The 27,605-nt window shown below is 37.9% G+C and overlaps 2 protein-coding genes and 3 non-coding genes across 6 annotated transcripts; 1 reads left to right on the top strand and 4 right to left on the bottom strand.

Annotated features, from left to right (window-relative positions):
• Positions 1–402: 402 nt before the first annotated feature.
• Positions 403–486, bottom strand: LOC113307320. The gene has a single exon (XR_003339107.1). It is a non-coding gene; the product is annotated as a small nucleolar RNA Z102/R77 (small nucleolar RNA).
• A 79-nt stretch (positions 487–565) lies between these two features.
• Positions 566–656, bottom strand: LOC113307317. The gene has a single exon (XR_003339105.1). It is a non-coding gene; the product is annotated as a small nucleolar RNA Z101 (small nucleolar RNA).
• Positions 657–747: 91 nt separating this feature from the next.
• LOC113307319 lies at positions 748–831 on the bottom strand. The gene has a single exon (XR_003339106.1). It is a non-coding gene; the product is annotated as a small nucleolar RNA Z102/R77 (small nucleolar RNA).
• A 14,244-nt stretch (positions 832–15,075) lies between these two features.
• LOC113305331 lies at positions 15,076–15,888 on the top strand. Its single transcript, XM_026554388.1, has 2 exons — positions 15,076–15,525; positions 15,607–15,888. The coding sequence occupies exons 1-2, from the start codon at positions 15,076–15,078 to the stop codon at positions 15,886–15,888; spliced, it is 732 nt and encodes a 243-aa protein (XP_026410173.1).
• A 6,093-nt stretch (positions 15,889–21,981) lies between these two features.
• LOC113304722 (wall-associated receptor kinase 5-like) lies at positions 21,982–26,896 on the bottom strand. 2 transcript variants are annotated; one of them, XM_026553864.1, is made up of 4 exons: positions 26,180–26,896; positions 25,831–26,084; positions 23,443–23,613; positions 21,982–23,362 (listed from the first exon to the last, which is right to left on the bottom strand). In XM_026553864.1, the coding sequence occupies exons 1-4, from the start codon at positions 26,212–26,214 to the stop codon at positions 22,170–22,172; spliced, it is 1,653 nt and encodes a 550-aa protein (XP_026409649.1). In that variant the 5' UTR covers positions 26,215–26,896; the 3' UTR covers positions 21,982–22,169. The 2 variants fall into 2 exon arrangements, with proteins under 2 accessions (XP_026409649.1, XP_026409648.1); XM_026553863.1 differs by having other exon boundaries at positions 25,831–26,896.
• Positions 26,897–27,605: the final 709 nt, after the last annotated feature.

Genomic DNA, 27,605 nt, shown 5'->3' with positions numbered 1-27,605 from the left:
ATAAGCATCATCCACATGAGCAGTAATCACACACACAATGTACGCCAGATCATAGTGAATCTGAAACCGCATCCCATTCAATCTACTATCATTTGTGGGGGAACTGCCATTTCGATTTCGGTAGGATCCATCATTGAAGGCTTGACAAAGTCTTCTTCAACCTTAGGTTGATGGATGGTAACAACATCAGGCAATGGAGTCGTTGGACCATTCTTTCCTCTAGGATCCCAAGCCAACATGTTCTTGACCTTGATACCAATAACACCCTGCTCAACAAAACAAACAACAAATGAACTTTAAGTTAGAAGATGAACGGAATTTCCAGAAACAAAGAAAATATAATTCGGCACACAACAAAAAAAGTAAAATAGAAAAATAGGCGGTCTTTAGTAGGACAGGAGAAAATGATCAGATAGACGTAATACATTTATGTCACCGTTTCGACAATCAAACCAATAGGGAAATTACCTAATCATCACCTCATACTCTCCACTGTCTAACTCTAAACAAAAATGAAACAAACAAAAGTATAAGAAAACAATGACAAATAAACGAAGAAGAGATTTCAGGGCATCAGATCTCCAAGGTGTTAACATCAATGAAACATTCAGACGCAAATTACCCATTCACATACAAATTTCCTTCATTTTCCCTTGAAAGTCAAAGGAACAGATCGTTCAACTAGAACAAACAAAACAAACCAATTGTTATGTTCAAATGAAAGACAACATAAAGAAAGTACGGAGAGAATGATCAGCTAGAGCTAATACCTTTATGCCATCATTTCGACGATCAAACCAATAGGGAAATTACCTAATCATTACCTCATTCCCTCAAATACTAACAAACAAAGTGAAACAAAACAAAATGAAGGAAAATAACAACAAATAAAACAGGAAGAGATTTATTCAGGGCAAATTACCCATTAACAAATATAATTTCCTCATTTCGCCTCGACACTCAGCTGTAAACCAAACAACAATTAATATACTAACGAAAGATACAATTTAAGTTGGTAACAATAAATGGTGTAGAAACTGACCTGTCTAAGAAGGACATGTCTAACGGCTGAATCAATGTACTCGTTAATTAGCTGACCAGAATAAATCATGTATCCATCCTTGAACTTCATTGACTTTGCATGAGCTTCCCTAAGCTTTCCACTCACAATAACCTGCTGGTCCTAGATTGCTCATCTCTATCAAGCTCAAGAAGACCCCTGAGTGTCGCTTCTCGTACATCTATATCTTCAATGGAGACAAGATGCATCATAGTACGAAGAAATCCTAGTTCCATTATCACAGTGCAATCTGAACTGTTCTCTTGTACCAGGTACTCAACTAAGCTGAGAGCTTTCCTGGATTTCAACATTCTGATAAAGGGTCAATTTACAGTTTAACCTTCACACTCTTAAATGGTTAACTAACAGTTTAATCTTAATTATCATATAAATGTTAAAACAGGATTTTCCAATGTGCAAGCAACAAAAAGAAATGAAATTAATCAAGTGTTGGAGAAAATTACCTTTGAAACCTAACATTGTCTGAACTCAATGCATCCCTCAATGCTCCATAACCATTTTCTAGCCTGAATGCAGCAACTCCAGGCTTGTTGTGTCAAATCAAGGCTAAAAGATATCCATAGCAGAACACATAAGAGGTCAGAAGTCTTTCAATTGACGCCAGTTAATATCAACCAACCTCAGTATAGATAACAAAGCTATCCAAACCCAATAAGATGACAGAATATACAGTATATATTACTTACATGATATTGCACCAAGATCTTTAGTTTGAGCGGTAACATCTGGGTCTGAGGTGAGATTAGCAAGCAGAGGTTCTAGACCATTGGCTTCTATTACAAGTTGCTGACTCTTAGGATTGTTCTGAACTATGGTAGTTATAACCTCGGCAGCCTTTGTGGAGAAACATCTGAGAAAATAACATCAACCATTCCAACCAACACCAGGTCAGTAGTGCCAGAAGCATCCCCAAGATACAAAACTCTAGCTCCAGGTTCCTGAAATTGTAAATCAAACACCATTATGTTAAAACAATGACAAAGAAAAAAAAAAGTAAAAACACAAAGTGAAATCCCAAACATTATACACAAATAATACTTACAATCCAAATATTGTCAACACCACCAAGTACAGCAGCAACAAGCTTTTATCTAAAAGGATTCCAGACTCTATACTCAATCACTTTACTACCACCTTTCATTCCACCACCACCACGACCTCCTCCTTTGCTAAGCGATTTGTTCCCTGATTAAGTGAATTTGCAGCAGCCACATCACTGTTGTTCTGCTGGGAACAGAAAGGCTTTGAAGATAAGGATGAGACTAGGGTGCTGGAATGAAATTCAGATAACTCGTCAAATGCAGAACCTAATAAAGAGATCGTTTCTTCGGACATGCTTGTTTTTGCGCCAGTCAATGATCCAAGAAGATATTCGTGAAGATGCACTGCGAAGCAGTCAAGTCGTGACTCAGAGATTCCAGTTAGCTTTGACAAAGATGGTTTCTTCGCAAGTAAATCCTTCAACTGTTCCAGAAGGGGGTAGAAAAGAGACGGATAAATAAGCATTTCTATTGGGTTGTCAACTGGACATTGAGGTAGTTAGAAAGGCTAATATACCTTCGCCAGTAACTGATGATCGAACGCTCTACCTCCTATGCCTCTACCACCACCACGACCTCTAATTTTTTAAATCAAACATTCCCATCTCTAATCCTTCCCTTAAAACCTCAATTTCAATTTCAGTCACTTGATTCAATTAAGTCCAAAAACCCTAATATCTATTTTGGGAAAGAACATAAACCCTAGCTTCTCTAATCTTCATTAAAACTCACACATCAATCACTAATTCTTCCTCATCGTACTATGTTCACCAAACCCGTATTTAATTTCTCAATTTCTAACTCAATTAAATGATTCACTGAGAAAACCCTAGTTCTCGATTCAAAACAGCAACTCAATCTTCTTCTTCTTCATAATTAGCAGAAACACCAACTCCTTCTTCTTTTTGTACATCCTCACAATTTAATTTAACCTCTCAATTTTCAACAGAAGAAGAGCAGACAAGAAGAACGAAACAAGGACGAAAGAAGAAGAGAATAAGGACGAAACTGATCTACTGCTTACTTTTCGTATATAGAGAAGGGGTGTACGGTGGTAAGTGAAGAACGAAAGTAATGGATGAAGGTGGAGGAGGAAGTTTGGTTAGAGAGAGAGAGTTTTTTTGTATTGGGGTTTTTTCCTGGGGGAGGAGGAAGTTTGGTTAGAGATGAAGATAAGAGAGAAAGTGAAGAAAGTGTGAGAAATTTTCTTTTAATCTTCTATACACCTATATTTCAACGGTAGAGATTGGATTTAAAGGATGGTCATACGGATTAGGGATATCTTTGGACGGTAGAGATTTGATTTAAGACTGTCATACGGATTAAGGAAAGTGTGTTTTCTTTGTGTTTTCTTCGTGCTCTCTCTATGTGCTTCCGGGTTAAATTTCGACTAGTCACATAGGTCATGAAGTAATTTCGACTAGTCATACAGATCATGAAGTATCTTCAGTTCACACTGCAAGACTCGGCTTAGCAGGATACACTGTTGAAATCGATAAATATGAAGATCTTTGTGTTTTCTTTTTGTTTTCTTTGTGCTTTCTCTTTGTATTTTTGTGCTTTCTCTTTTTGCTTCCGGTTTGAATTTCAACTAGTAACATAGGTCATTAAGTAATTTCGACTAGTCATACAGGTCATGAAGTAGCTTCAGTTCACACTTCAAACGTAGCATGATATATCATCAAAATCGATAAATATGAAGCTCAGAGTCGATTCGAACTTAAAATATGGTATAACGACATAGAAACTATGAACCAAGAAGTTCCGGGAGGGTTCCGACTTCAAACTTAGCATGATACTGTCATGTACCCGTGAAGATGACTGCCTTTATCTATTTTGGGATGCAGTTAGTTGTTATTTGTGTAATGATTAGATTTAATTGTCAGGTTAACAAATTTCTTTAGCAGTAAGTTAATTTGAATCGTGTGACAATGTGTTGTCCACGTGCAGTCAGTCAAGCCGTTGATGCTCTTAGTTAGGGTTTGTGTAGTATTTATACTCGCTTCCTCCTTGTACTTAACTCAAGAAATTGAATAGTTAAGAGAGACTCAGTCCAGTGTGACTGTAGTTGTACTTTGGCACTTAGAGCATTCATTATCCGTTGTACATCCTTCATCAACCATAAAAGTGGTATCACCCAGTAGATCTTCGTACTCTGAAATGACCGACGGTCCATCGATCAAAGATGTTGACCACATAACAAAGGAGTTGTCACGTCTGATGATAAATCTCACTAGATCCAAACTAAAGTTGAAGCAAAACGTGAAGATGATGCTAAAGCACGTCAAATATTAATGAATCGTCTCGTACAACTCTCAGAAGACACTTTAAAGATTCTACAAAACTAACCCAGATCTGAAGCTGGTGAACAACACTCTCCACAGTCTAGTCACTCTCATAAAGGAATCATTAAGGGTACTCCTGCAAATGCTCTTAAACCAGCTAAGCTTGACTTTCCCAGATTTGATGGCGAGAATCCTAGAAGCTGGCTGAGGAAATGCGACAGATTCTTTCAGATGCACCCCATGGATGATTCTCAAGAAACTGAATTTTCCTCCATGTATATGGATGGTCGTGTTAATTCTTGGTTTTTCGACTATTGCTCCGGTAAAAAATCTGTCCCCTGGTCTGAATTTTCTAACCATTTCTATCGTCGATTTGAAGATTTAGCTAATGATAACTATGTGGGATGTTTCAATAAATTAACACAAATCACTACTGTTGAAGGGTTATTTGGTTTTTGTACTTATATTTTGACCTAAAACTGGGTTTGGTCTAACATTTGTTCAGCCTTTGCGTTCAGTCTAAAGACCAACATTGACCATAACTGACTGTCATTGACCAAAATTTTAATTAATTTTGTAGAATAAATAATCAATTTTATAGAATAAATAAATAAAACTGAGTTTACAAATCCAACGGTCGTACTAAAACCAATAATCAGATGGTCATGATTAAATATCCCACTGACCTAACTCCACTCTTCTTCTTCTTCTGCCTCCAACTGCGTAACAAAAACCCCCATTGATGAGTTCTAGAACAGAATTCGTCTCTCTCAGTTCCCCTTCTTTTCTGAAAAGAAAAATGAATCAAATTCCAAAACTCTATCTTTGTAAATCACTTTTAAGAACCCCATTTTCCAAAAAACCAAAACCCATTTCTTCATTACTCTCAAATTCATACATTTCTAACCCAAATTCATCACCGATTTCAAAATTTTACACTTATATACCTCGATTCAGTTCAATTCCTGAAACCCATTTCACAAACAATGAGAGGAAGTTTAGTGGAGAACCAAGTTTCTATCAGAATAAAGAGATTGATGAATTAAATCTGAAATTTGCATATGTTAGAGAAGAGATATAATGAGAGAAGCTGAAGCTGCTCTTGATGCCGTACAAGTTGTGTTGGATAAATTTGATGGGTTAGTGATGAAATTGGGTGAGAAAGAAAAAGGGACTTTGCAGAGATTAATGGGATTAAAGATGAGCCATTAATATAAACAAGAAAAATGGGCTTCGCAGAGATTAATGGGATTAAAGATGGAGCAATTAAATTGGATGAGGTTTTTATGCAAAATTTATTGGTTTATTGTATGAATATTTTTGAGTTGAATTAATATAAACAAGAAAGGACTCAATCAACGGCCTTCACCATCATTATCAATGGCAGAGAACCGTTTTTTCCCTAATTTGATTCAGATCCAGAAATTCAATTAATATTTGTATCAGATTCAACTAATCTGATGTTGAACCCACCAAGGTGATTATGCTTTTCACTTTGATGGACTGTTTCTTCAATGGGTTTGTTCAGATTTTTATTTTCTACTAATCACAATATTTGAAGAGATTGAATGGGGGAAGAACACGATTTGCGGGAAGAAAATGGGTAGTCGTCGGTTTTCTGAGGAGAAGAAAGATAATGAAAGAGTAAAAAGAATCTTAGTCGTCCACGTGAACTTGAATCAATGTCATAGATACAACAAAATTACATTACTAGTTTTATTAAATTAAATACTTAAAATTACACTTAACTTGGTCAACTACAGTCAACGTTGGTCTTTAGACCAAACGCAAAGGCTGGACAAATGTTGGACCAAACCCAGATTTAGGCGAAAAACTGAGTACCAAAAACCAAATAATCCTATTTTCAAACCTTTGAACAACTCAAGGCATTAATGATTGCAGAAAACCCTTCTTTAGATGAGGATATTTCATACTGAGTTTCATTAGTGGCCTGAAACTCGAGATTAGAAATTAACTTCGTATGCATAACCCCATTTCCTTATCCCAAGCTTTCTTTTTAGACGGACTTCAAAAACAATCCCTCATCTCACCATCAAAATCCCTGATCAATAAACAACCAACTATTTTTTCTTATTTTAGTAAACCGTCTACTTTCAAACCTACCATAACTCCGGTGGTTTTCACATCAATACCCACAAATATCCAAAAATCAACTTGCATACCACCCATTAAACGCCTAACCCAAGACCAATTGGCTCAACGGCGAGCTAAAAAACTTATGTTACAATTGTGATGATAAATATGTCTATGGACACAAATGTAAGAGCCAGCAGCTTTATATGGTTTTTGCTGAGGAAGATACACCTCAAGATACCAACTCTCCAATCAGTGTGCAAGAAGAACCTAATCCTGTGGTGGAAACAAACATGGAAATCTCTCTCCATTCTCTCAATGGGCTTCATAGTACTGAGACAATTAGAATTTTGGGGGATATCAAAAAACAAGCTGTGATTCTTGCGGACACAGGCAACACTCATAGTTTTATAGATGCTACTCTTGCTAAGAAGTTGTTCTGCAATGTTATACCAACTTCTCATTTACTAGTCACAGTGGCCAATGGTGAAAAAGTTGCAAGTTCTGGGGTTTGTCAACAAATGGAGTGGCAGATGCAGGACTATAAATTCAAAGTTGACTTTCATGTCCTCGCTTTGGGAGGTTGTGACATTGTTTTGGGAGCTGATTGGGTCAAAACTACAGGTGATGTAATGTTTAACTTTTCCAAATTAACTATTTCCTTTACTCACTTGGGCACCAATATCACCCTAACTGGTATCTCTAATAAACTCTCCTTTATGATGGCTAGTGGTCAAGTTGTTCAAAAGTTCATTAACAACAATACACCAACTTTTGTGGGCCAATTTTTTGCCATTTCAGCTGAACTACCTAGTACACCCATTCCCACACCAGTACAAGATGTATTAGATCAGTTCTCTGATGTATTTGCTGAACCAACACAGTTACCCCCTCAGGGATCACTAGATCATAAAATACCCCTCAAATCTGGTGCCCAGCTAGTCAATCTAAGACCATACAAATGCCCTCACATTCATAAAGAGGTGGTTGAATCCTTGGTGGAAGAAATGCTCAATGCTGGTATCATTCAAGACAGTCACAGCCCTTTTGCTTCTCATATTCTCTTGGTGAAGAAGAAAGACAATTCTTGGAAGTTGTGTGTGGATTACAGGAAGCTCAATGATCTCACAATCAAATATAAGTACCCTATACCTGTCATTGTTGAACTTTTAGATGAATTATATGGTTCTAAGTTTTTCACATAGTTAGATTTGAGATATGTGTATCATCAAATCAGATTATTTTCAGATGACATTCAAAAAACTGCATTCAAGACACACCATGGTCATTTTGAGTTCAAAGTGATGCCATTTGGGCTCACTAATGCACCAGCAACATTTCAATCTCTTATGAATTCAGTTTTTGGTCCTTAATTAAGAAAATTTGTATTGGTTTTCTTTGATGACATACTTATCTACAGCCAATCACTTGAAGAGCATGTACAACATCTTTCTTTAGTTCTTGGCTTACTAAGACGTCACCAACTTTATGCTAAATTCTCCAAGTGTTGCTTTGCTCAGTCATCCTTGGGATACTTGGGTCACATTATAACAGTAGATGGAGTAGATGCTGACCCAGAAAAAATTGATTGTATGAAGAAATGGCCTGTACCAACTTGTCTTAAAGAGTTAAGGGGTTTTCTGGGTTTTCCTGGCTATTATAGGAAGTTTGTCAAGCATTATGTCCTTATTAGTAAGCCACTTACTGATCTCTTGAAAAAGTATGCCTTCTAATGGTCTCCAAGTGCAGATGAATCCTTTCAAAAACTTAAACAAGCTATGTGTACTACTCCAGTTTTGGTGCTCCCTGGTTTTTCTAAACCATTTGTTCTAGAAACAGATGCTTGTTTTGTAGGTGTAGGAGCTGTTCTAATGCAAGAAGGCAGGGTTATTAGCTTCTACAGCCAACCTCTTGGGCCTAAATCATTAGGCCTTTCTACTTATGAAAAAGAACTTCTTGCATTGTTCATGGCAGTTACCAAATGGAGACACTATCTTTTTGGCCACCATTTCGTAATTAACACTGATCAGCAAAGCATCAAATACTTCATGGACCAGAAGATCAACACATTTTTACAACAAAGATGGCTTATGAAGTTGTTGGAGTTTAATTATACAATTCACTACAAGAAAGGCATGGAGAACAAAGTTGCAGATGCACTCTCAAGGCTTCCTACTCATTCTCAATGCACGACCATGTCTGTATCTACACCTACATGGGTTCAAGAAGTTATTCAGAGTTATGACAATGATGAATGGGCCACAACCATCATCCCTCAGCTATTAGTGGCTCCTTCCTCTATTCATCACTATACTTATGAAGATGGCATTTTGAGATATCAAGGTAGAATCGATGTGGGTACCACTAACAATCTCATATATACCATCTTAAAATAAATTCACTCTTATGCAGTAGGGGGACATTCAGGAATGCAAGGTAGTTATATCAGGGCCAAGAGACATTTTTATTGGAAGGGTCTCAAGAAGGAGATGTTATTGTTGGTTAGTCAGTGTGATGTTTGCCAAAGAAATAAAGGTGAACACATCTTTCCTGCTGGTTTACTACAACTTCTACCAATTCCTTCACAATCTTGGCAGCATATCACAACGGATTCCATAGAGGGATTACCAATTTCAAGTAAAAATGATGTTATCCTTGTTGTGGTTGATAGACTTACAAAATATAACCATTTTATTGGCTTGACACATCCTTTTACATCTTCCACTGTGGCTCATGAGTTCCTTACTCATATTTTAAAATTACATGGTCTGCCAACTTCCATTGTGTCAGATATAGACAAGATTTTTACCAGTAACTTCTGGCAAGAATTGTTCAAAGCAACGCGCACCATCTTACAAATGAGTTCTGCATATCATCCTCAATCATATGGCCAGACTAAAAGAGTGAATGCATGCTTGGAGAATTATCTCAGATGCATGACAGGCCACCAGCCCAAGCAATTGTTCAAATGGCTGCCCTTGGCTGAATTCTGGTACAATACAAATCACCACACCAGCATAAACATGACACCATTCAAGGCATTGTACAGCTACTCCCTTCCACATCTTGCCTTTCCCAATGAAGCTCTTACTTATGTGGTTGCTGTTGAAGATTACTTAGCTCAAAGGGATACCATGTTGGAACTCTTAAAGGATTCTCTACACAAATCCCATGAAAGGATGAAAGTTTTTGCTGATAAAAAGAGAACAGATAAACAGTTTGAGGTGGGAGATTTGGTCTTTTTGAAGCTCCAACCTTATCCACAATCTTCCATTGCTCTGCGCAGGAATTTCAAACTTTCAGCAAGATATTTTGTCCCATTCTCTGTCATTGCCAAAGTTGGCCAGGTAGCTTACAAACTGCAACTACCTCCTTCTTCTCAGATTCACCTCGTGTTTCAAGTCTCACAGTTGAATAAGCGCATTGGCTCAGCTGTTATTACTGCTCCAACTCTCCCTCAGACTGACGGTGATGGTGAAATCATTCTCAAACCTGTAGCATTGCTGGGCACCAGAGAAATCACCAGAGGACGTACTGCCATTCCTCAAATGTTAATCCAATGGTCTCACTCAACTGCAGCAGATGCCACATGGGAGGATACGACAAATGTGAAATCCCATTTTCCTAAGTTTCATCCTTGAGGACAGGGATGTTTTGAAGATCGGGGTATTGTCATGTACCTGTGAAGATGGATGCCCTTATCTATTTTGGGATGCAGTTAGTTGTTATTTATGTAATGATTAGCTTTGATTGTCAGGTTAGCGAATTTTATTTAGCAGTCAGTTAATTTGAATCGTGTGACAGTGTGTTTTCCATGTGCAGTCAGTCGAGACGTTGATGCTCTTACATAGGGCTTGTACTGAACTCAAGAAATTGAATAATTAAGAGAGAGACTCAGTCCAGTGTGACTGTAGTTGTACTTTGGCACTTAGATCATTCATTATCCCTTGTACCTCCTTCATCAACCATAATAGATACATCATCGAAATCGATAAATATGAAGCTCAGTGTCGATTCGAACTTCAAATTCAGTATAACGACAAACAAACTATGAATCATGAAGCTTCGGGAGGGTTCTGACTTCAAACTTGGCATGATACATCATCGAAATCGATAAATTTGAAGCTCGGGGACAATTCGAACTTAAAATATGGTATAACACCATGGAAACTATGAACCAAGAAGTTACGGGAAGGTTCTGACTTCAAACTTAGCATGATACATCATCGAAACCGATAAATATGAAGCTCAGTGTCGATTCGAACTTCAAATTCGATATGACGACAAAAAAACTATGAATCATGAAGCTTTGGGAGGGTTCTGAATTAAATCTTGGCATGATACATCATTGAAATCGATAAATATGAAGCTCAGAGACGATTCGAACTTCAAATATGGTATAACGGTATAGAAACTATGAACCAAGAAGCTCCGGGAGGGTTCTGACTTCAAACTTAGCATGATACATCATAGAAATCGATAAATATGAAGCTCAGTGTCGATTCGAACTTCAAATTCGGTATAAGGAAAAACAAACTATGAATCATGAAGCTTCGGGAGGGTTCTGAATTAAATCTTGGCATGATACATCATCGAAATCGATAAATATGAAGCTCAGTGTCAATTCGAACTTCAAATATGGTATAACGACATAGAAACTATGAATTATGAAGATCTTGGAGGGTTCTGACTTCAAACATGACATGATACATCATCGAAATCGATAAATATGAAGCTTAGTGTCGATTCGAAATTCAAATGCGGTATAACGACAAACAAACTATGAATTATGAAGCTTCAGGAGGGTTCTGACTTCAAACTTCGTATGATACATCATCGAGATCGATAAATATGAAGCTCAGTGTCGATTCGAACTTCAAATTCGGTATAAAGACCAACAAACTATGAATCATGAAGCTTTGGGAGGGTTCTGATTTAAATCTTGGCATGATACATCATCCAAATCGATAAATATGAAGCTCCGTATCGATTCGAACTTCAAAAATGGTATAACGACATAGAAAATATGAACCAAGAAGCTCTTGGAGGGTTCTGACTTCAAACTTAGCATGATACATCATCGAAATTGATAAATATGAAGCTCAATGTCGATTCGAATTTAAAATTCGGTATAACGACCAACAAACTATGAATCATGAAGCTTCAGGAGTGTTCTGAATTAAATCTTGGCATGATACATCATCGAAATCGATAAATATGAAGCTTAGTGTCGATTCGAACTTTAAATTCGGTATAACGACAAACAAACTGGCATATTGTATGCATACCCTGGCTCCGAGTTCGAAACCTGGCCGTGAGTGGACCACTATAAGCCGAAAACTTGGTAAGAACGATGAATCCATCCATTGACAGGTCCTCCGGAATATTCCCCGAAACTTTAAGCAAACCCTATTTTGGCATATTGTATGCATAACCTGGATCTGAGATCGAATCCTGGCTGGGAGTGGACTACTATAAGTCGGAAACTTGCTAAGAACGATGAATCCATCCAGTTACAAGTAAGATTCCTTCGGAATATTCCCCAAAAATTTAAACAAACCCTACTCTGGCATATTGTATGCATATCATGGCTCCAAGGTAGAAACCTGGTTGTGAGTGGACCACTATAACCCGAAAACTTGGTAAGAACGATGAATCCATCCATTTACATGTAAGATTCCATCAGAATATTCCCCGAAACTTTAAAAACCCTATATTGGCATACTGTATGCATAACCTGATTCCGAGATTGAACCTGCCCTTGAGTGGACCATTATAAGCTGGAAACTGTGTAACAACGATAAATCCATCCATTTACATGTAAGATTCCATCAGAATATTCTATAAAACCTTAAACAAACCCTCTTTTGGATACTTCTGCCGAATCTCGAAACGCCTAAATTTCTAGAATTTAGTAGGGGTTGTTATAGAAATAGTTTTTAGTAGAAGTGAGAAAATTTTAGCAGATCTGAGACCAAAATATTTTTTAACAGAAGTGAGAAATTTTTTGCAGAAGTGAATAGAATTTAGCAGAAGTGTTTATACCTCTACGACAACTCTTATAAAGGTTGTGAATAGTGATGACAAATTTTTTTAGCAGAAGTGAGAAAAATTTAACAGAAGTAAGATTTTTTTTTAACAGAAATGAATAAAATTTAGCAGAAGTGAGACCAATATTTTGAATCTGGAAAGCTGGTTGATGACTTGGACTGACACATAGTAGACTTCGATACTGAACCTGGCTCGAAAATTTTTGTCGTAAAATTTGGCAGAAGTGAAAAAAATTAGCAGAAGTGCATAAAAATTTGCAGAAGCGAATAAAATGTAACATTCCATTACAAAATTTTTATAGAAGTGCATTGTTATTGTATAATGTATGTGATTGATTACAGAGAAGGCTTCACACTGTTTGCGGCTCAGTGACCTGAGCATTATTTTTGAACATTATATTTTGTTTTACAACTCTTATAAAGGGTTGTCATAAAGTTAGTATATTAAAGAACCATAAACTTGACAGAACTTGTGATAGTGTAGGTATGGTTAGTGGTGTAGACTTCCATGCAGGAGGTTGGGGATCAAATCCCCTCAACCTCATTTTCCAACATTCTATATTTTTACTTCAATAACTCTTATAAATGTTGTTATGCCTTTTTATTAAAAAAACACAAAAAACAAAAACTTATGAATTGTAAGGATGGTTGATAGTAGGTTTATGTTCGAATCTCCCCTCTAACAATATTTTTCATTATCATATTTTTGTGTTCTTCAACAACACTTGTGAGAATTGTGATAGGATAAGTCACTACCTTTATGGAACAAAGTTGTTATAGCTAAATGTCGTCACAACTCTTTTGCTTAAGGAGTTGTCGTTTGTTTTCTTAGCGCAACCGCTTGTTCCCAAGGGTTGGTAGTGATGATATACGACAACTCTTCCTTTGAAACCAGTTCTAAAACATAGGACTTTCTACGATGTTTAGCAAAGAGTTGTAAAACTCCAGTTGTAGATGTATATTTTTCCCGTAGTGTGCATAAGCATCATGTGACGCAAATCTGTCGCCTCTGTGCCTAGCGAGAAACTCGTTGTACTTGGAGAAAAATTTCTTAACGTGAATCGTCCTTGAACAAACGTGGGACGGATCATATTGGTAGCGTGGTTTTTTGTACTTACCGTCCATCTTTCGAACAAAAGGACCTAATGAAACTTGAATCCAAAATATACTCTTCTGTTGATGTTCTTCGGGAAGATCCTTGACTATGTAATAATTTTTAACCCATTCGGACTTTTCCTCGACATCCTGCAATCTTTCCCTTAGTTGGAATTAGTGTTGTCCTTGTTTATTTGCCTTGAGTACGTCTTCTTCTTTCATAGCAGCACTCGACGATGATGTGGTAGTTCGTTTGCTTCTATTAATTATGCTTTCAATTGGATTGCTTCTATTAATAATGGAGTAATTCGTTCCCCAAGTATGTCTTTGAATGAGTTAGTAGTTGATGACGATGGGTTTGACATCTTCAAATGAAAAAATGAACAATGGAAAAAGATATCCTTGAATAAGGATGTGTATGATAGAACATAGGCTATCCTCTTTATATACACAAGCGACCGACGACAATAATTTCAAAAAAAAAAAAGAAAAAAAAAAGAATCGTTAATAATATTAATAGGATTATATAGACGCACGAATACCCATTTTAAATAATGGGAAATAGCTACCTTTCTATAATCGGTTTATATGTAAGGCACCCCGATTCTTGACGATTTCTCTATAAACCCAAATTTGGGTCCAGAACAGGTTTATGTGTGCACTAGAGTAAACCGATTGTGGTTGATGTTCATTATGTAAACCCATAATCGGTTTATATAGGTGTACACTAAAAACTGTCTGTACATCAACTATAATCAAGTGTGCATAAATCCTTGACTTCCTCTTAAAAGGGATGGATTAAAGAGATTTAATAATTATTTGTTTTCAACAAAGTTTCCAAAACCCGAGGAAATATTAGAATTCAAATGTTTTTTGTGTAATTGATTAGGTTTTCGCTTTTGATACGGATAGAAATTGAAAAAATTGAATTTTGTTATGTGATATGTCAATTGATGTGGCTGACTCACCATAAAGACAGGTGTCCAAACATATCAATGACACCGGCTTATGTACGTGTTTTATCAAGATTCTAGTTCTTCATGCTTTTACCCCTATAAAAGGGGTTGTTCAGTTTGTTGCACAGTAACAACTTTAAGATAGAAATGAAGTGCCTTTTTTTCTCCCCAATAACTATATACTTAATTAGTAGTATATGCATATGACTCTTCGTATTCCCTTTGTAAAGTAAAGCTACAGAAAAGTAGTTAATTAGTATAGCTACTTATATATAGTTCTGGTAGTATATAGTTAGTCTATATCATCAGATTAGACTACGTATATAGCTATGTACAACGGTACCAAAGTTAGATTAGTTACAAGACGTTATCAGCACGAATCGCTCCCGACGCTCGACGGCCAAGCTGCTACTGTTCAACAACTAAAATACCGGGAGTATAGGTAGTTGTTGTTCCTTTGAATACTTTTCTTAAATGGAAAATCTAACGAAACTCAAATTCGCAGGTCTTGACATCTCAGGAAATAATTATATTTCTTGGGCACTTGATGCCGAGCTTCATTTGGAAGCTAAAGGCCCCGGGCATGCTATTACGGAAGGAAACAACGCGTCCAACCAGGACCGCGCTACGGCTCTAATTTTCCTTCACCATCATTTCCATGATGATTTAAAAAGGGAATATTTGACAGTTAAAGATCCATTTACTTTATGGAACTACATGAAAAAACGGTTTGACCACCTGAAGTTGGTCATACTTCCAAAAGCTCAGAATGATTGGTTGAACTTGCGGCTGCAAGATTTTCGATCAGTGGCAGCTTATAATTCTGCTCTATTTAAAATTACCTCGACATTAAAATTGTGCGGGGAAAATGTCACTGACGAACAAATGTTAGAGAAAACATTTACAACTTTTCATGCCTCGAATGTGCTCCTGCAGCAGCAATATTGAGAGCGTAAATTTACAGAATATTCCGAGCTAATTTCCTGTTTGTTGATTGCAGAGCAGAATAATGAGCTTTTGTTAAGAAACCATGAAGCTCGTCATGTTGGTTCCGCATCGGTGCCTGAAGCACACGCTGCTACACATTTTAGACGAGGAAATAATCATGGTAACAAAGGAAAATATGGAAATGGTAAAGGAAACCAACGTGGGGGCCACAAAAATGAACGAGGAAAGGGTGTCCGTTACCAGCCGTACCAACGGCCGCTAAAAATTGCGGAACCAAAGGAACCGAAGCAAGAAAAGGGAAGGGGTTCTTCTAGTCAACCTCCTCAGAAAAGTGTTTGATATCGGTGTGGCTTAACTGATCACTGGCAGCGTACCTGTCGTACGCCAGAACATTTTGTTAGGCTCTATCAGGCGTCCCTGAAGCGACCTGCCGAAGACATAGAAACAAATTTAATTGAAGCCAGTGCCCCCAGTACCAGTGATACCCACTTGGATGTATCTGATTATCTCGTCGACCTTGAAAGTGGCGAGCCTAGTCAGTTTTCTTTTGATGAGCTGTAGAATTGTTTCTTCCTTATGCCCTGTAGTATATTTCCTTGTGTTTTCTGTATTTTTTTTTCTCTTGTTGTAATTTTGGGTGTGTCCTTTTTTGGTGATGTATACCACATTTTTTTGGTGTAATATAAGTGGACATTTTGGTAGTATTGTTGTTTAATTTTCTCTCGTCTATTTGTGTTGAAGGATATGGATTCCAGAAGTAATCTATCCAAAATGGACGATGGAGATGTTTGTTTGGTTAACAGTGGAACAACAAACACAATTTTTCGAACCCATAAATATTTTATAACCTTGAAGAGGTTTAAAGGTAATGTGAATACCATTTCGGGTTCGAGTAATATGATAAACGGCTCCGGAAGAGCGTGTATCATTCTACCAGGAGGTACAAAATTAATTATTGAAGACGCCTTATATTCTACCAGATCCCAAAGGAATCTGTTGAATTTTAAATATATTCGGCGTAATGGTTACCACCTTGAAACAACGGATGAGCATAATATGGAGTACATATATATTACTTCATCTGCCTCGTGCCAGAAGCACGTTGTGGAGAGGCTTAAGGCCATCTCTTCTGGGTAATATCTTATGAGAATTCGAATAGTCGAATCTCATATTGTCATTAACCAGAAGTTTAATGACCCTGAATTATTCAAGCTTTGGCATGACCGGTTTGGACACCCAGGTTCTATCATGATGAGTAGAATAATACAAAATGCTCATGGGCATCCGTTACAAAACCAGAAGCTTTTGTTAAGTAAGGATATGAATTGTGTTGCTTGTTCCCTAGGAAAACTGGTTATAAAACCATCCTTAACCAAAGTTATTATTGAGTCACCAACATTCCTATAGAGGATACATGGTGACATTTGTGGGCCTATCCACCCACACTGTGGACCATTTCAATACTTTATGGTATTGATAGACGCATCTGCTAGATGGTCTTATGTCTGCTTATTATCAACACGTAATGTTGCATTTGCCAGACTGCTTGCCCAAATTATTCGGTTGCGAGCCCATTCTCCAGACTTTCCTATTAAGTCCATTCGGCTTGATGGCGCTAGTGAATTTACATCTAAGGCTTTTGATGCTTATTGCCTTTCAGTTGGTATTGATGTCGAGCATTCTGTAGCACATGTGCACACTCAGAATGGATTAGCTGAGTCTTTTATAAAGCATCTTCAGTTGGTTGCTCGACCCATGCTTATGAGGACTAAATTACCAGTTTCTGCATGGGGACATGCTATTTTGCACGCAGCGGCTTTAGTCCGACTTCGACCAACTGCTAGCCATCAATACTCCCCTCTACAACTTGTCTTGGGGAAGCAACCAGATATTTCGCACTTACGTGTCTTTGGTTGTGCTGTTTATGTGCCTATTGCACCACCACAACGCACTAAATTCGGTCAACAACGTCGCCTTGGTATTTATGTTGGTTTTGATTCACCGTCTATTATAAGGTATTTAGAACCTTTAACAGGTGATGTCTTTACATCCAGATTTGCAGATTGTCATTTTGATGAGACACTTTTCCCGCCGTTAGGGGGAGATAATAAGCCGTCAAAAGAACGGCGTGAAATATCTTGGTACACACCAAGTCTGTCTCATCTTGACCCTTGCACTAATCAATCTGAAATTGAGGTGCAAAAGATTATACATCTGCAAAATATTACAAACCAAATTCCTGATGCATTTATTGATACTGGTCGAATTAAAAAATCCTATGTGCCTGCTAGAAATGCTCCAGCTCGGATTGATGTACCGACGGGACAAATTGGGAGCCCAGCGGCAAACGAGTCATCAAAGCCACGCCTGAAGCGTGGACGACCAATTGGTTCAAAAGATTCTGTCCCTCGAAAGAGGAAGAGCCAATCTGTCTCAATCAAAGGTAGTGCTCCTGAAGAGGCTACAGATAGTGCTCCTGAAGAGACAATCAAAGAACGATCCACTTTGTCTGATGAACCTCCTGAAGATAATAAAGTCTCCGCTGAGACACAGGTACCTGTGAATGAGGAAATTTCCATAAATTATGCATGCGACAGAGAAGTGTGGGATCGTAATACAATAATTGTCGACGATATATTTTCATTCTCAGTAGCTACTGAAATCGCCACAGATAATGATGATATTGAACCACACTCTATAGAAGAATGTCGACAAAGAGACGACTGGCCTAAATGGAAAGTGGAAATCCAAGATGAATTGGAATCTCTCTCTAAACGCAACGTTTTTGGGCGCCCAATACAGACACCAGAAAATGTGAATCCTGTAGATTACAAATGGGTGTTTGTAAGAAAGCGTAATGAGAGAAATGAAGTCGTTCGCTATAAAGCACGACTAGTGGCAAAGGGTTTCCTACAAAAACCTGGGATTGACTATGAAGAGACATACTCCCCTGTTATGGATGCAATTACCTTTCAATATTTAATTAGTCTGGCAGTCTATGGAAGGTTTGACATGCATCTAATGGACGTGGTCACTGCGTATCTATATGGAAAGCTAGATACAGATATTTATATGAAACTTCCGGAAGGATTCAAATTACCTGAAGGGAAACCACGTCATATGTATTCACTAAAATTAAATAGAGCTCTATATGGATTGAAACAATCCGGGCGAATGTGGTATAATCGCCTCAGTGAATACCTAATAAAAGAGGGATATGTAAACAATCCTATTTGCCCATGTGTATTTATTAAAAAGACAGAATCTGGAATTGCAATAATAGCTGTATATGTAGATGACATCAATTTAATCGGAACTCCTGGTGAACTCTCCAAAGCAATTGAATGCTTAAAGAAGGAGTTCGAGATGAAAGATCTCGGTAAAACAAAATTTTGTCTTGGCCTACAACTTGAGCATTATGAAAGCGGAATTCTTGTTCATCAATCCACTTACACAGAGAAAATCTTGAAACGTTTTAAAATGAACGAAACATATCCGCTTAGCACCCCAATGGTTGTAAGATCCCTTGATCCCCAAAGAGATCCATTTCGTCCTAAAGAGGAGGATGAAGCACTTCTTGGTCCGGAAGTACCATACCTAAGTGCAATTGGGGCTTTATTATATTTAGCTCAATGTATCAGGCCCGATATTTCTTTTGCAGTAAATTTATTAGCCAGGTATAGTTCTGCGCCAACAAAAAGACATTGGATAGGGTAAAACAGATTTTCTGTTACCTTCGTGGTACTACTGACATGGGTTTATTCTACTCGAAAGATTCTTTAGACTATCCACAGATAACAGGATATACGGATGCTGGATATCTATCAGATCCGCACAAAGGAATCTCTCAGAAAGGGTACGTTTTTCCCGTTGGCGGTACTGCAATTTCATGGCGTTCCTGTAAGAAGAGCATCCCAACGACTTCCTCGAATCACTCCGAGATAATTGCTCTCCATGAAACAAGTAGAGAATGTGTATGGTTGCGGTCATTAATCGAACACATCAGAATCTCTTGCGGTCTGACTTCCATAACTACTGTGCCAACGACAATTTGTGAAGACAACTCGGCGTGCATAGCACAAATGAAAGAAGGCTACATCAAGGGTGATAGAGTAAAGCACATTTCGCCGAAGTTATTTTATTCTCACCACCTTCAGAAAAATAAGGAGATTGATATCCAGAAGATACAATCTTGTGAGAATTATGCTGATCTATTCACCAAGTCTCTGCCGACTAAAGTTTTTCGGAAGTTGGTATATGGAATCGGAATGCGCCACTATAACGCGCTGTACTCTTTTTCCTTCGCCAAGGTTTTTGTCCCACTGGGTTTTCCTTGTCAAGGTTTTAACGAGGCAGCATACGTGTGTCCAACACCGTTCTAAGATTTTTGTTGTACTCTTTTTCCTTCGTCCGGGTTTTGTCCCACTGGATTTTACCGGTAAGGTTTTAATGAGGCAACGTTCTTAGAAATGGTGGCCCAAGGGGGAGTGTTACGTAAGCAAGCTTCCATCGTTCAAGTTTTTGTCCCGATTAGATTTTTCTGGCAAAGTATTAATGAGACAACATATATAGAATGGTGGTCATCCAAGGAGGAGTGTTATGTGATATGTCTATTGATGTGGCTGACTCACCATAAAGACAGGTGTCCAAACATATCAATGACACCGGCTTATGTACGTGTTTTATCAAGATTCTAGTTCTTCATGCTTTTACCCCAATAAAAGGGGCTGTTCAGTTTATTGTACAGTAACAACTTTAAGATAGAAATGAAGTGCCTTTTTTTCTCCCCAACAACTATATACTTAATTAGTAGTAGTATATGCATATGACTCTTCACTTAATTAGTAGTAGTATATGCATATGACTCTTCGTATTCCCTTTGTAAAGTAAAGCTACAGAAAAGTAGTTAATTAGTATAGCTACTCATATATAGTTCTGATAGTATATAGTTAGTCTATATCATCAGATTAGACTACGAGTATATAGCTACGCCCAACGGTACCAAAGTTAGATTAGTTACAAGAAATTTTAATTAATGATTTTTGGTTTTGTTAATTGAATGATTATAATTCTATATTTATCTTAAAATGATTAAGGTTTCTTCTTCTGAAGGGTAATTTATTATTTTATCATATTTTTTTCTCTAGGTTGGCTCCCCAAATGGTCTAGGTTGGCTCCCCAAATGGTCATAGTGGACCCCAACCTGACCAGGTTTACCAGATGCCTACTAGAAGTAGCAAAGAAAACGAAGAAAAAAAACGGAAAATTCAAAAATAAAAATAAAAAAATACATCACCAAAACGCCATCTCCCAATTGTGAGTTTTGAAACTACAAAAAATCAATCTCCCAATTGTGAGTTTTGAAACTACAAAATGATGCCCGAAAGAAGCTGTCCAAGCTATTACTAAAGATTGGCTTCATAACTTGAAGAAGTACAGGATCACCTGGTTTATCTTACAGATATATACACTGATTATTCTCCTCCATCCTCGTCAACAACGACACTAATTTCGCCTTTTTCGAGCAGATCGTAAAACTCCCTAGTTCTCTTCTGATTGTTCCAATGATGCATCTTCCATAAACCACCAGCAATTAGTCCAAGACTAACTCCATACATCACTTCTTTTACTATACTTGGTCCCTTATAAACTACATGACGAGCACCACCCATTATTCCTTCCACCCACCTGTTCAAATATTAGTCAGTGAGACTTAACCATCATCTTAGTGATACCACTATATCTCATAACCAAATGAAAGATGCGATTATTAATTTGTTATGAAAATTGTGCCAAAAATAAAATAAAAATACTCACATGACTAACAAGTAAACTAAACAATCTAAACAAACCAAAACCCATAAGAAGATTTCTCTTACCAGCTGCAGATCAGAATCAGAATAAATAGACCGCTAAAGAGAAAGAGAAGATAGTAATCTACTACTAGAAAATTAGAGCATTGACATAGTAAAATAAAGCACGAATGCATATTTGTCAAGCGCTGAGGCTCCGAGCATTGCCAACTGTCACATTTTGCCCTAGTAAAATAGACATGACATGGACCTAGTTCTTTACTGGCTTAAAATTGGTCGAGTTGACTGGGGTTTGACTTTGCAAAACAAGAGCGGGTTAGACTTTGACCAGATTCTATGCACATTAGGACCGGTCTACAGTTCTTTCAGACTAAATCAAGTAGTTAAATGTCCCACTAGACTGAAACTCATTTTATCCAATTTGTTTTCTTAGATATAAGTGAAATTTTCCTTCTTAGTTTTTACTTCCAGCGACTGGTGTTTGGACGAGGAGTTCAAGCCAGAGATTTTGAATATATTTCTGCTTTCAGCACTAATAAACATCGAATGTGTAAAGGTTTATACATATGCGTTATACCAATTTTAGGAAAAACATTTTGTCACGTATCACAAGATCTCATTCTCTCGGACGAAGCAACATCAAATATTTTTTTGATCGACCAAATAATACTAGTATATTAGAAGACTTGCCACAAGTAAGGCAAGAGATTACAACCAAAGCCAAAAACAACAAATACCAAATAGAGTACAACTCTTAAGAACAGCACATTACGCGATAACCAACATTACACAATCATCTAGGGATATTCATCGAGGCTGTGTTATACCTGCACCCAAACTATATTGCCCAGAATCAACACTAAATGAGGAGTGGAGAAGTTGAGCCGTATAAAGGTCTTTTGGTTCAGTCGGTGAGACTAGTCTTGTTTCATGATTTGGTTGACAAGTCCATGCACCATTCTCAGCCCCTCTCAAACTCTCTAGCTCTGATGTTACTTGTTTCATTGTTGGCCTTCTATCACCCATCCAGTTAAGGCATCTCTTGGCAAGATCGGCCACAGCAACAACTTGTTCTTTTGTCGCCTCTTTCACGACTCGAGCCTCAAGAAATTGGAACAGTCTGTGCTCTCCCATTGAAGAAAGAAAGTATGCAGCAAGATTTCTTAGTTCTCCAGGCCTCTCTTCAAAAAGGGGTTGTTTTCCTGTCAAGAGTTCAAGAAGAACCACGCCAAAGCTATAGACATCACTCTTTTCTGTCAGTTGGCTTGTATTGAAGTACTCTGGATCCATGTATCCTCTGGTCCCTTGTACTACCGTGGCTAATTCTGTTTGGTCCAAAGGAATCAATCTTGATGCTCCAAAGTCTGCAACTTTTGCGATGTAGTTTTCATCTAATAGTATGTTAGCGGATTTAACATCTCTATGAATTATCGGTATAGAAGCTGCTGAGTGTAAATAAGTAAGCGCACTGGCAGTTTCTACTGCTATTTTCAAACGGCTTTCCCAGGAAATAGAAGGCACTTCACGTCCGGAATGGAGGTGTTGGAAGAGAGTACCATTAGGAACGTATTCATAAACCAACAAGGGAGCTTCGACTTCTAGACAACACCCCAAGAGCTTTACCACGTTCCGATGGTTTACCTGAGTTAAAATAACAACCTCATTTATAAATTGTTCATTTTGAGTATGGTCAACCACTTTGGACTTCTTAATGGCGACTACACGACCATCAGATAAGGTTCCCTTGTAAACAGTTCCAAAGCCTCCTCTACCAAGAACTAGACTCTCATCATAATTGCTGGTTGCTGATTTAAGCTCTTTCGCTGTAAAGATTTTTGAAGTTTCTACGCCACCTTCATTTAAAATCAATTGCCGTTTTAGTAGCGAACCACCGTTTTGCCGAAAGTATTGTTCTCTCTGTTTGAGTGATTTTCTTTTCTTATAGATCAAGTGTATCCAAGAACTTGCGATTATTATAAATAAGAACCCCAAACCGATACCTGCAAGCATTTACGATATGAATTAATTCGTGTTTCAGATATAAGACAGAACGATGCACCAAATAGAGGAGATCATGTACCAAGAGTAACCGTTATCAGTGGAAATTGTTCAGTATCTCTGGTGCAGCGTGTCCCATTTTTCGTCCCATCTCCATGACTGCCCTTTGGACATGCACAACTGAAGCTTCCGTTCGTATTGATGCATATCCCTGCACAGGGATTGTTGTTGTGATCCTCACATTCATTCACCTCTGCAACGTAGCACCCATGCACAGTCGTCCATACGTTAGCTCTTTTATAGAATTGCAAACAATATAGATTTGAATCAATTAAGGGATTTTTAACAAACTGCCACACTTGCAAATCCTGATTCAAGAAAATGCCACTGTTTTTTTCAGAGTTTATTAAATGCCACAACTGTTAGTTTTTCCGTCAAGACCCACACACTTGGTCTTTTCCGCTGACTCGGTCAAAATAATCTGTCGCGATTTACATATTTACCCTTGAAAACCCTATTATACTAGTCACGGGTTCACCATCTTTCCCCGTTAGTTCTTTATTCTTCCTCTTTCCCCTGTTCTTCTCTTCTCGTGTTTCCGTGAGAAGATTTTGTGATTATGATATCAGAAACTTAAGAGAAACGTTAAGAGTTGATTGTCGGTGATGCTGTTGTGATTGTTTGAGCACGGGATGAAGAGGATGGAGTTGCTGCTGTAGATCGAACCTATTAGGGTCTGCAGATTGTGTTAAAATTGAAATTAGGCTTTGATTTTGGTCGGATTAATGGGTTTTTTGTTTTCTAATCATATCTGACTAATGGGTTTCCATCAGGATTTGAAATTGAGATTAAAATTTTCCTTTCATTATTTTTCTTCTGAGTTTGAAATTGAAAGTAGGGTTTGATTTTCTCACTAATGGTTTCATTTCAAACTCAGGAGAAAAGTAAATCAAAGACTTAGTTAAGGTTTCTGGATTTGAATAAAGGGAATTAGTTACTGAACTGCATGAATGATGAAGGAGATGGAATTGTGGAGTTATGAATTGGTGAGGGTTCTATTTTGACTGAAGAGAATTTTGGGTTTGTGAGAAATTGACCACAAAATCGATCAATTGATAATGGGTTTTTACTGTTACGAGGAAGGGAGAAGGATTTATTGATTGAATCTTTGTTTGCAGTGAAAATATAGGGTTTCATGAGAAGAACTCAGGGAAGGATTTGGGATGGCTATTTGGTGTTGGTTGAAGCCGAACCGAGCTAGCAGTGAAGATTGGTTAATTGTAAGAGGTTAGAGTTTGGGTCTGAGGTAATTTTCTTCAATCAATTGAATTGAATTTCTGTTACTGTGATGAGTTATAGAGTTTAGGTAATTATTGTATTAATTTTGAATTGAAGAATTAAATGGATGATATTGTTGACCTTGATAATCTTAGGATGTCTGAGTTGAAAGGAATAGATGTTGAGGCTATGTTAATGTGGAGAGCTGATGTGTTGAGCTGAGCTGAAGGTGATGGTTGCAGAGAAAGATAAACAGATATGAATATTGTTGCTATAGGATTGAGTTGAATTAGAGATTGGAGAAGATGCAGTCGCAATGGTGAATCATACAAGATGAGATGGTGCTAGTGATTGTTGCTAAGGGAAGTGAGTTACAGCTGAATTTGCAAGTAGATGAGCAGCAGCTGAATATGGATAAAGTAACTGATTCAGCAGAAGTAACTAATAGATTAGGAACTGATGAGCGTGGTTATGAAAGAGATGAAGAAGAGAGTTTTGGAACAGACGGAGGCATTCTTAGTGGTGGAGGTAGTTTTGGTGGAGGACCTGGAGGTATGGAACCGAAACTGATGATACTGCCAAGTATCCTAGCTATGTTTTGAGTTTTGTGTTTTCTTTTTTTGTTCTGAAATCTGCTCAGTGGTGATTTTAAGTACATAATAAGGAAAATGTAAGTTTAGGCGCGTCGTTTTTTATGTTAGTGTGATTGCTTCTTTGTACTTGTAGAAATCTATGTGAATGGAAATGCACTTTGTTTTTGCTTTTGACACTAGAATCTGTTGTGAAGTGCAAATGAATCAAATGATGTTGTTGCTGCTGGATGAGCACAACGCGGTCTATTTGTTCGATGAAATGACCCAAAGAAGACATGAACTGTAGTGAGATGTTTCAAGGGTGTAAATGTCTTTTTCTAAGCTGAACTACTGCCACCTATGCACTAACGGATGTAAACTTTTACTTGGAAAAAAACTTGATGAAAAAGGTCAAATGTGTGGCACTAAATAAATTCTGAAAAAAACGGTGACACTTTTTTAAACATGAAATTGAAAGTGTGACACTTTATTAAAATCCCCATGAATTAATGGCACAACTACGATGATGGAACTCCAACTATATTAGGAAGGCATGTACAAAATAAAGATTTTTCGTATTATGATCCATTATTTATTCATCTAGAGAGATACTCACATACCTGTGCATCCAGGACTAAGATAAGGGTTTCCCCTGTAACCTTCAAGGCAAGTGCAGCGATACCCGGGATTGTTGTCTGAATTGTTACAGTAAGTGTTTTTTTGGCATGCGAAAGTGGTCGGATCTTTTTGTGATTCTTCACATGTCATATTCCCTATTGCCCAATCAACAGCGATAGGAATATCTCTGTCCGGTGCAGACATAAGACTCGATGCAGAGAACGTGAACCGTTCATGATCAGCTACAAAAGTGTAACTGCAAGGGTTGAAGGAAAATAAGTCTGTGTCAGAAGTATTAATTGCCCATATCAAATCAGCCTCAATTTGTTTTATTCCCTTGGCGATGCTAACCTGGCAGCACCCACCACCGTCACAAGCTTCTTCATTCACGTCTTCCAAACTGTCACACCATGAAATACACGAGGAGGAAGTGGGCTTAATCTGATCAGGCCGCTTGTAACCAAAGGTAACCCCTAAACCTCCACACCCAAGAGAGAATAATCTGTTCTTTATGGCTGAGAATGTAAACGAGGTATCGAACAAATCCATGTAGTCACTCGATACATTCAACACCAGATCACCAGACGTATTGTAACATAAGATATCTGGAAGGGTTTTTAAGTGAATTTCGGTTTCTGATATACCCAATATTTCAAGATTATTACTTGTGCCAATAAAGGGCCTTGGAGGGTTATAAGAAGTATTACAGTTAACGTTATAGCCATACCCAACTCCATGAATGGAGCACCCTTCTGCTCCTCGAGTATCATGATCATCCTCACCTCCGGCAGTTATACCGAACGGGTAAGGAATACTAACATCACCGCACTTGGATTGGCAATCTCCTCGCTTTGTCTCTCCAAATGCAGCAATGAATGATACTAACGTTAACCAGCAGGAGAGTTGGATCACCAGCAGTCGTTGTTGAAACATGATTTGAGCTAGGATATGGATTTGCATTTTATTTTGCTGGCTAAGGTAGATATGGATCATTAGGTTTTGATTTCTCTACTGTCTGGAACCCAGTCTCCAGTGTATATATCCAACCTATTGGGGATTCATATCTACTGCTGCTACTCACTAATTCCAGCTCAATAATTCATTATTGTACTAGTACAATAATTCATGACAGCTCAATTTTCCTCCACACAATTTGAATGGCTAAAAACTAGCGAGAGACAATAGTATAACTTGATAAGATGTTAGAGCGTCCACAGTGGTGCGAGCATAACTAAAGACCAAAGACTAAAAAAAAAGATCAAATTTGGGTTTAGTCCGTCCTGTGGCGTAGCGGGTGACGAGTAAATTTGGTCGCGCGTTGATATAAAGTCCGCTTCATCGTCCAGCATAGATAAAGATTACGCCTGGCATGGGGCGTTGATAAAGATAACGCCTGGTATGGGGCGTTGATAAAGATAACGCCTGTATGGGGCGTGAATTATAGCAACGCCTGGTGTGTGGGACGGAGATTATACGTTCGCCCGGGTTCAAAAAAAAAAAAAAAATGGGGCGTTGATAAAGACAACGCCCCAAGTAAAGTTTTCAAAACTTTTCAAATTTGGGATCATGACTATATCAACGCCTGGGTGTCCGGCGTTAACTTTACGTACGCCCCATCCAGGCGGACATTATACCAACGCCCCATACCAGGCGTTGATTATACCAACGTCCCATTCAGGCGGACATTATACCAACGCCCCATCCAGGCGGACATTATACCAACGCCCTGCATCAGGCGTTAACTTTACGAACGCGCGGCTACAGGCGGACATTATAC

The sequence above is a fragment of the Papaver somniferum genome, chromosome 8 (assembly GCF_003573695.1).
Source record: "Papaver somniferum cultivar HN1 chromosome 8, ASM357369v1, whole genome shotgun sequence".
Taxonomy (NCBI): domain Eukaryota; kingdom Viridiplantae; phylum Streptophyta; class Magnoliopsida; order Ranunculales; family Papaveraceae; genus Papaver; species Papaver somniferum.
The sequence above is the reverse complement of the archived record's forward strand: the minus strand, read 5'-3'. Positions and strand labels throughout refer to the sequence as shown.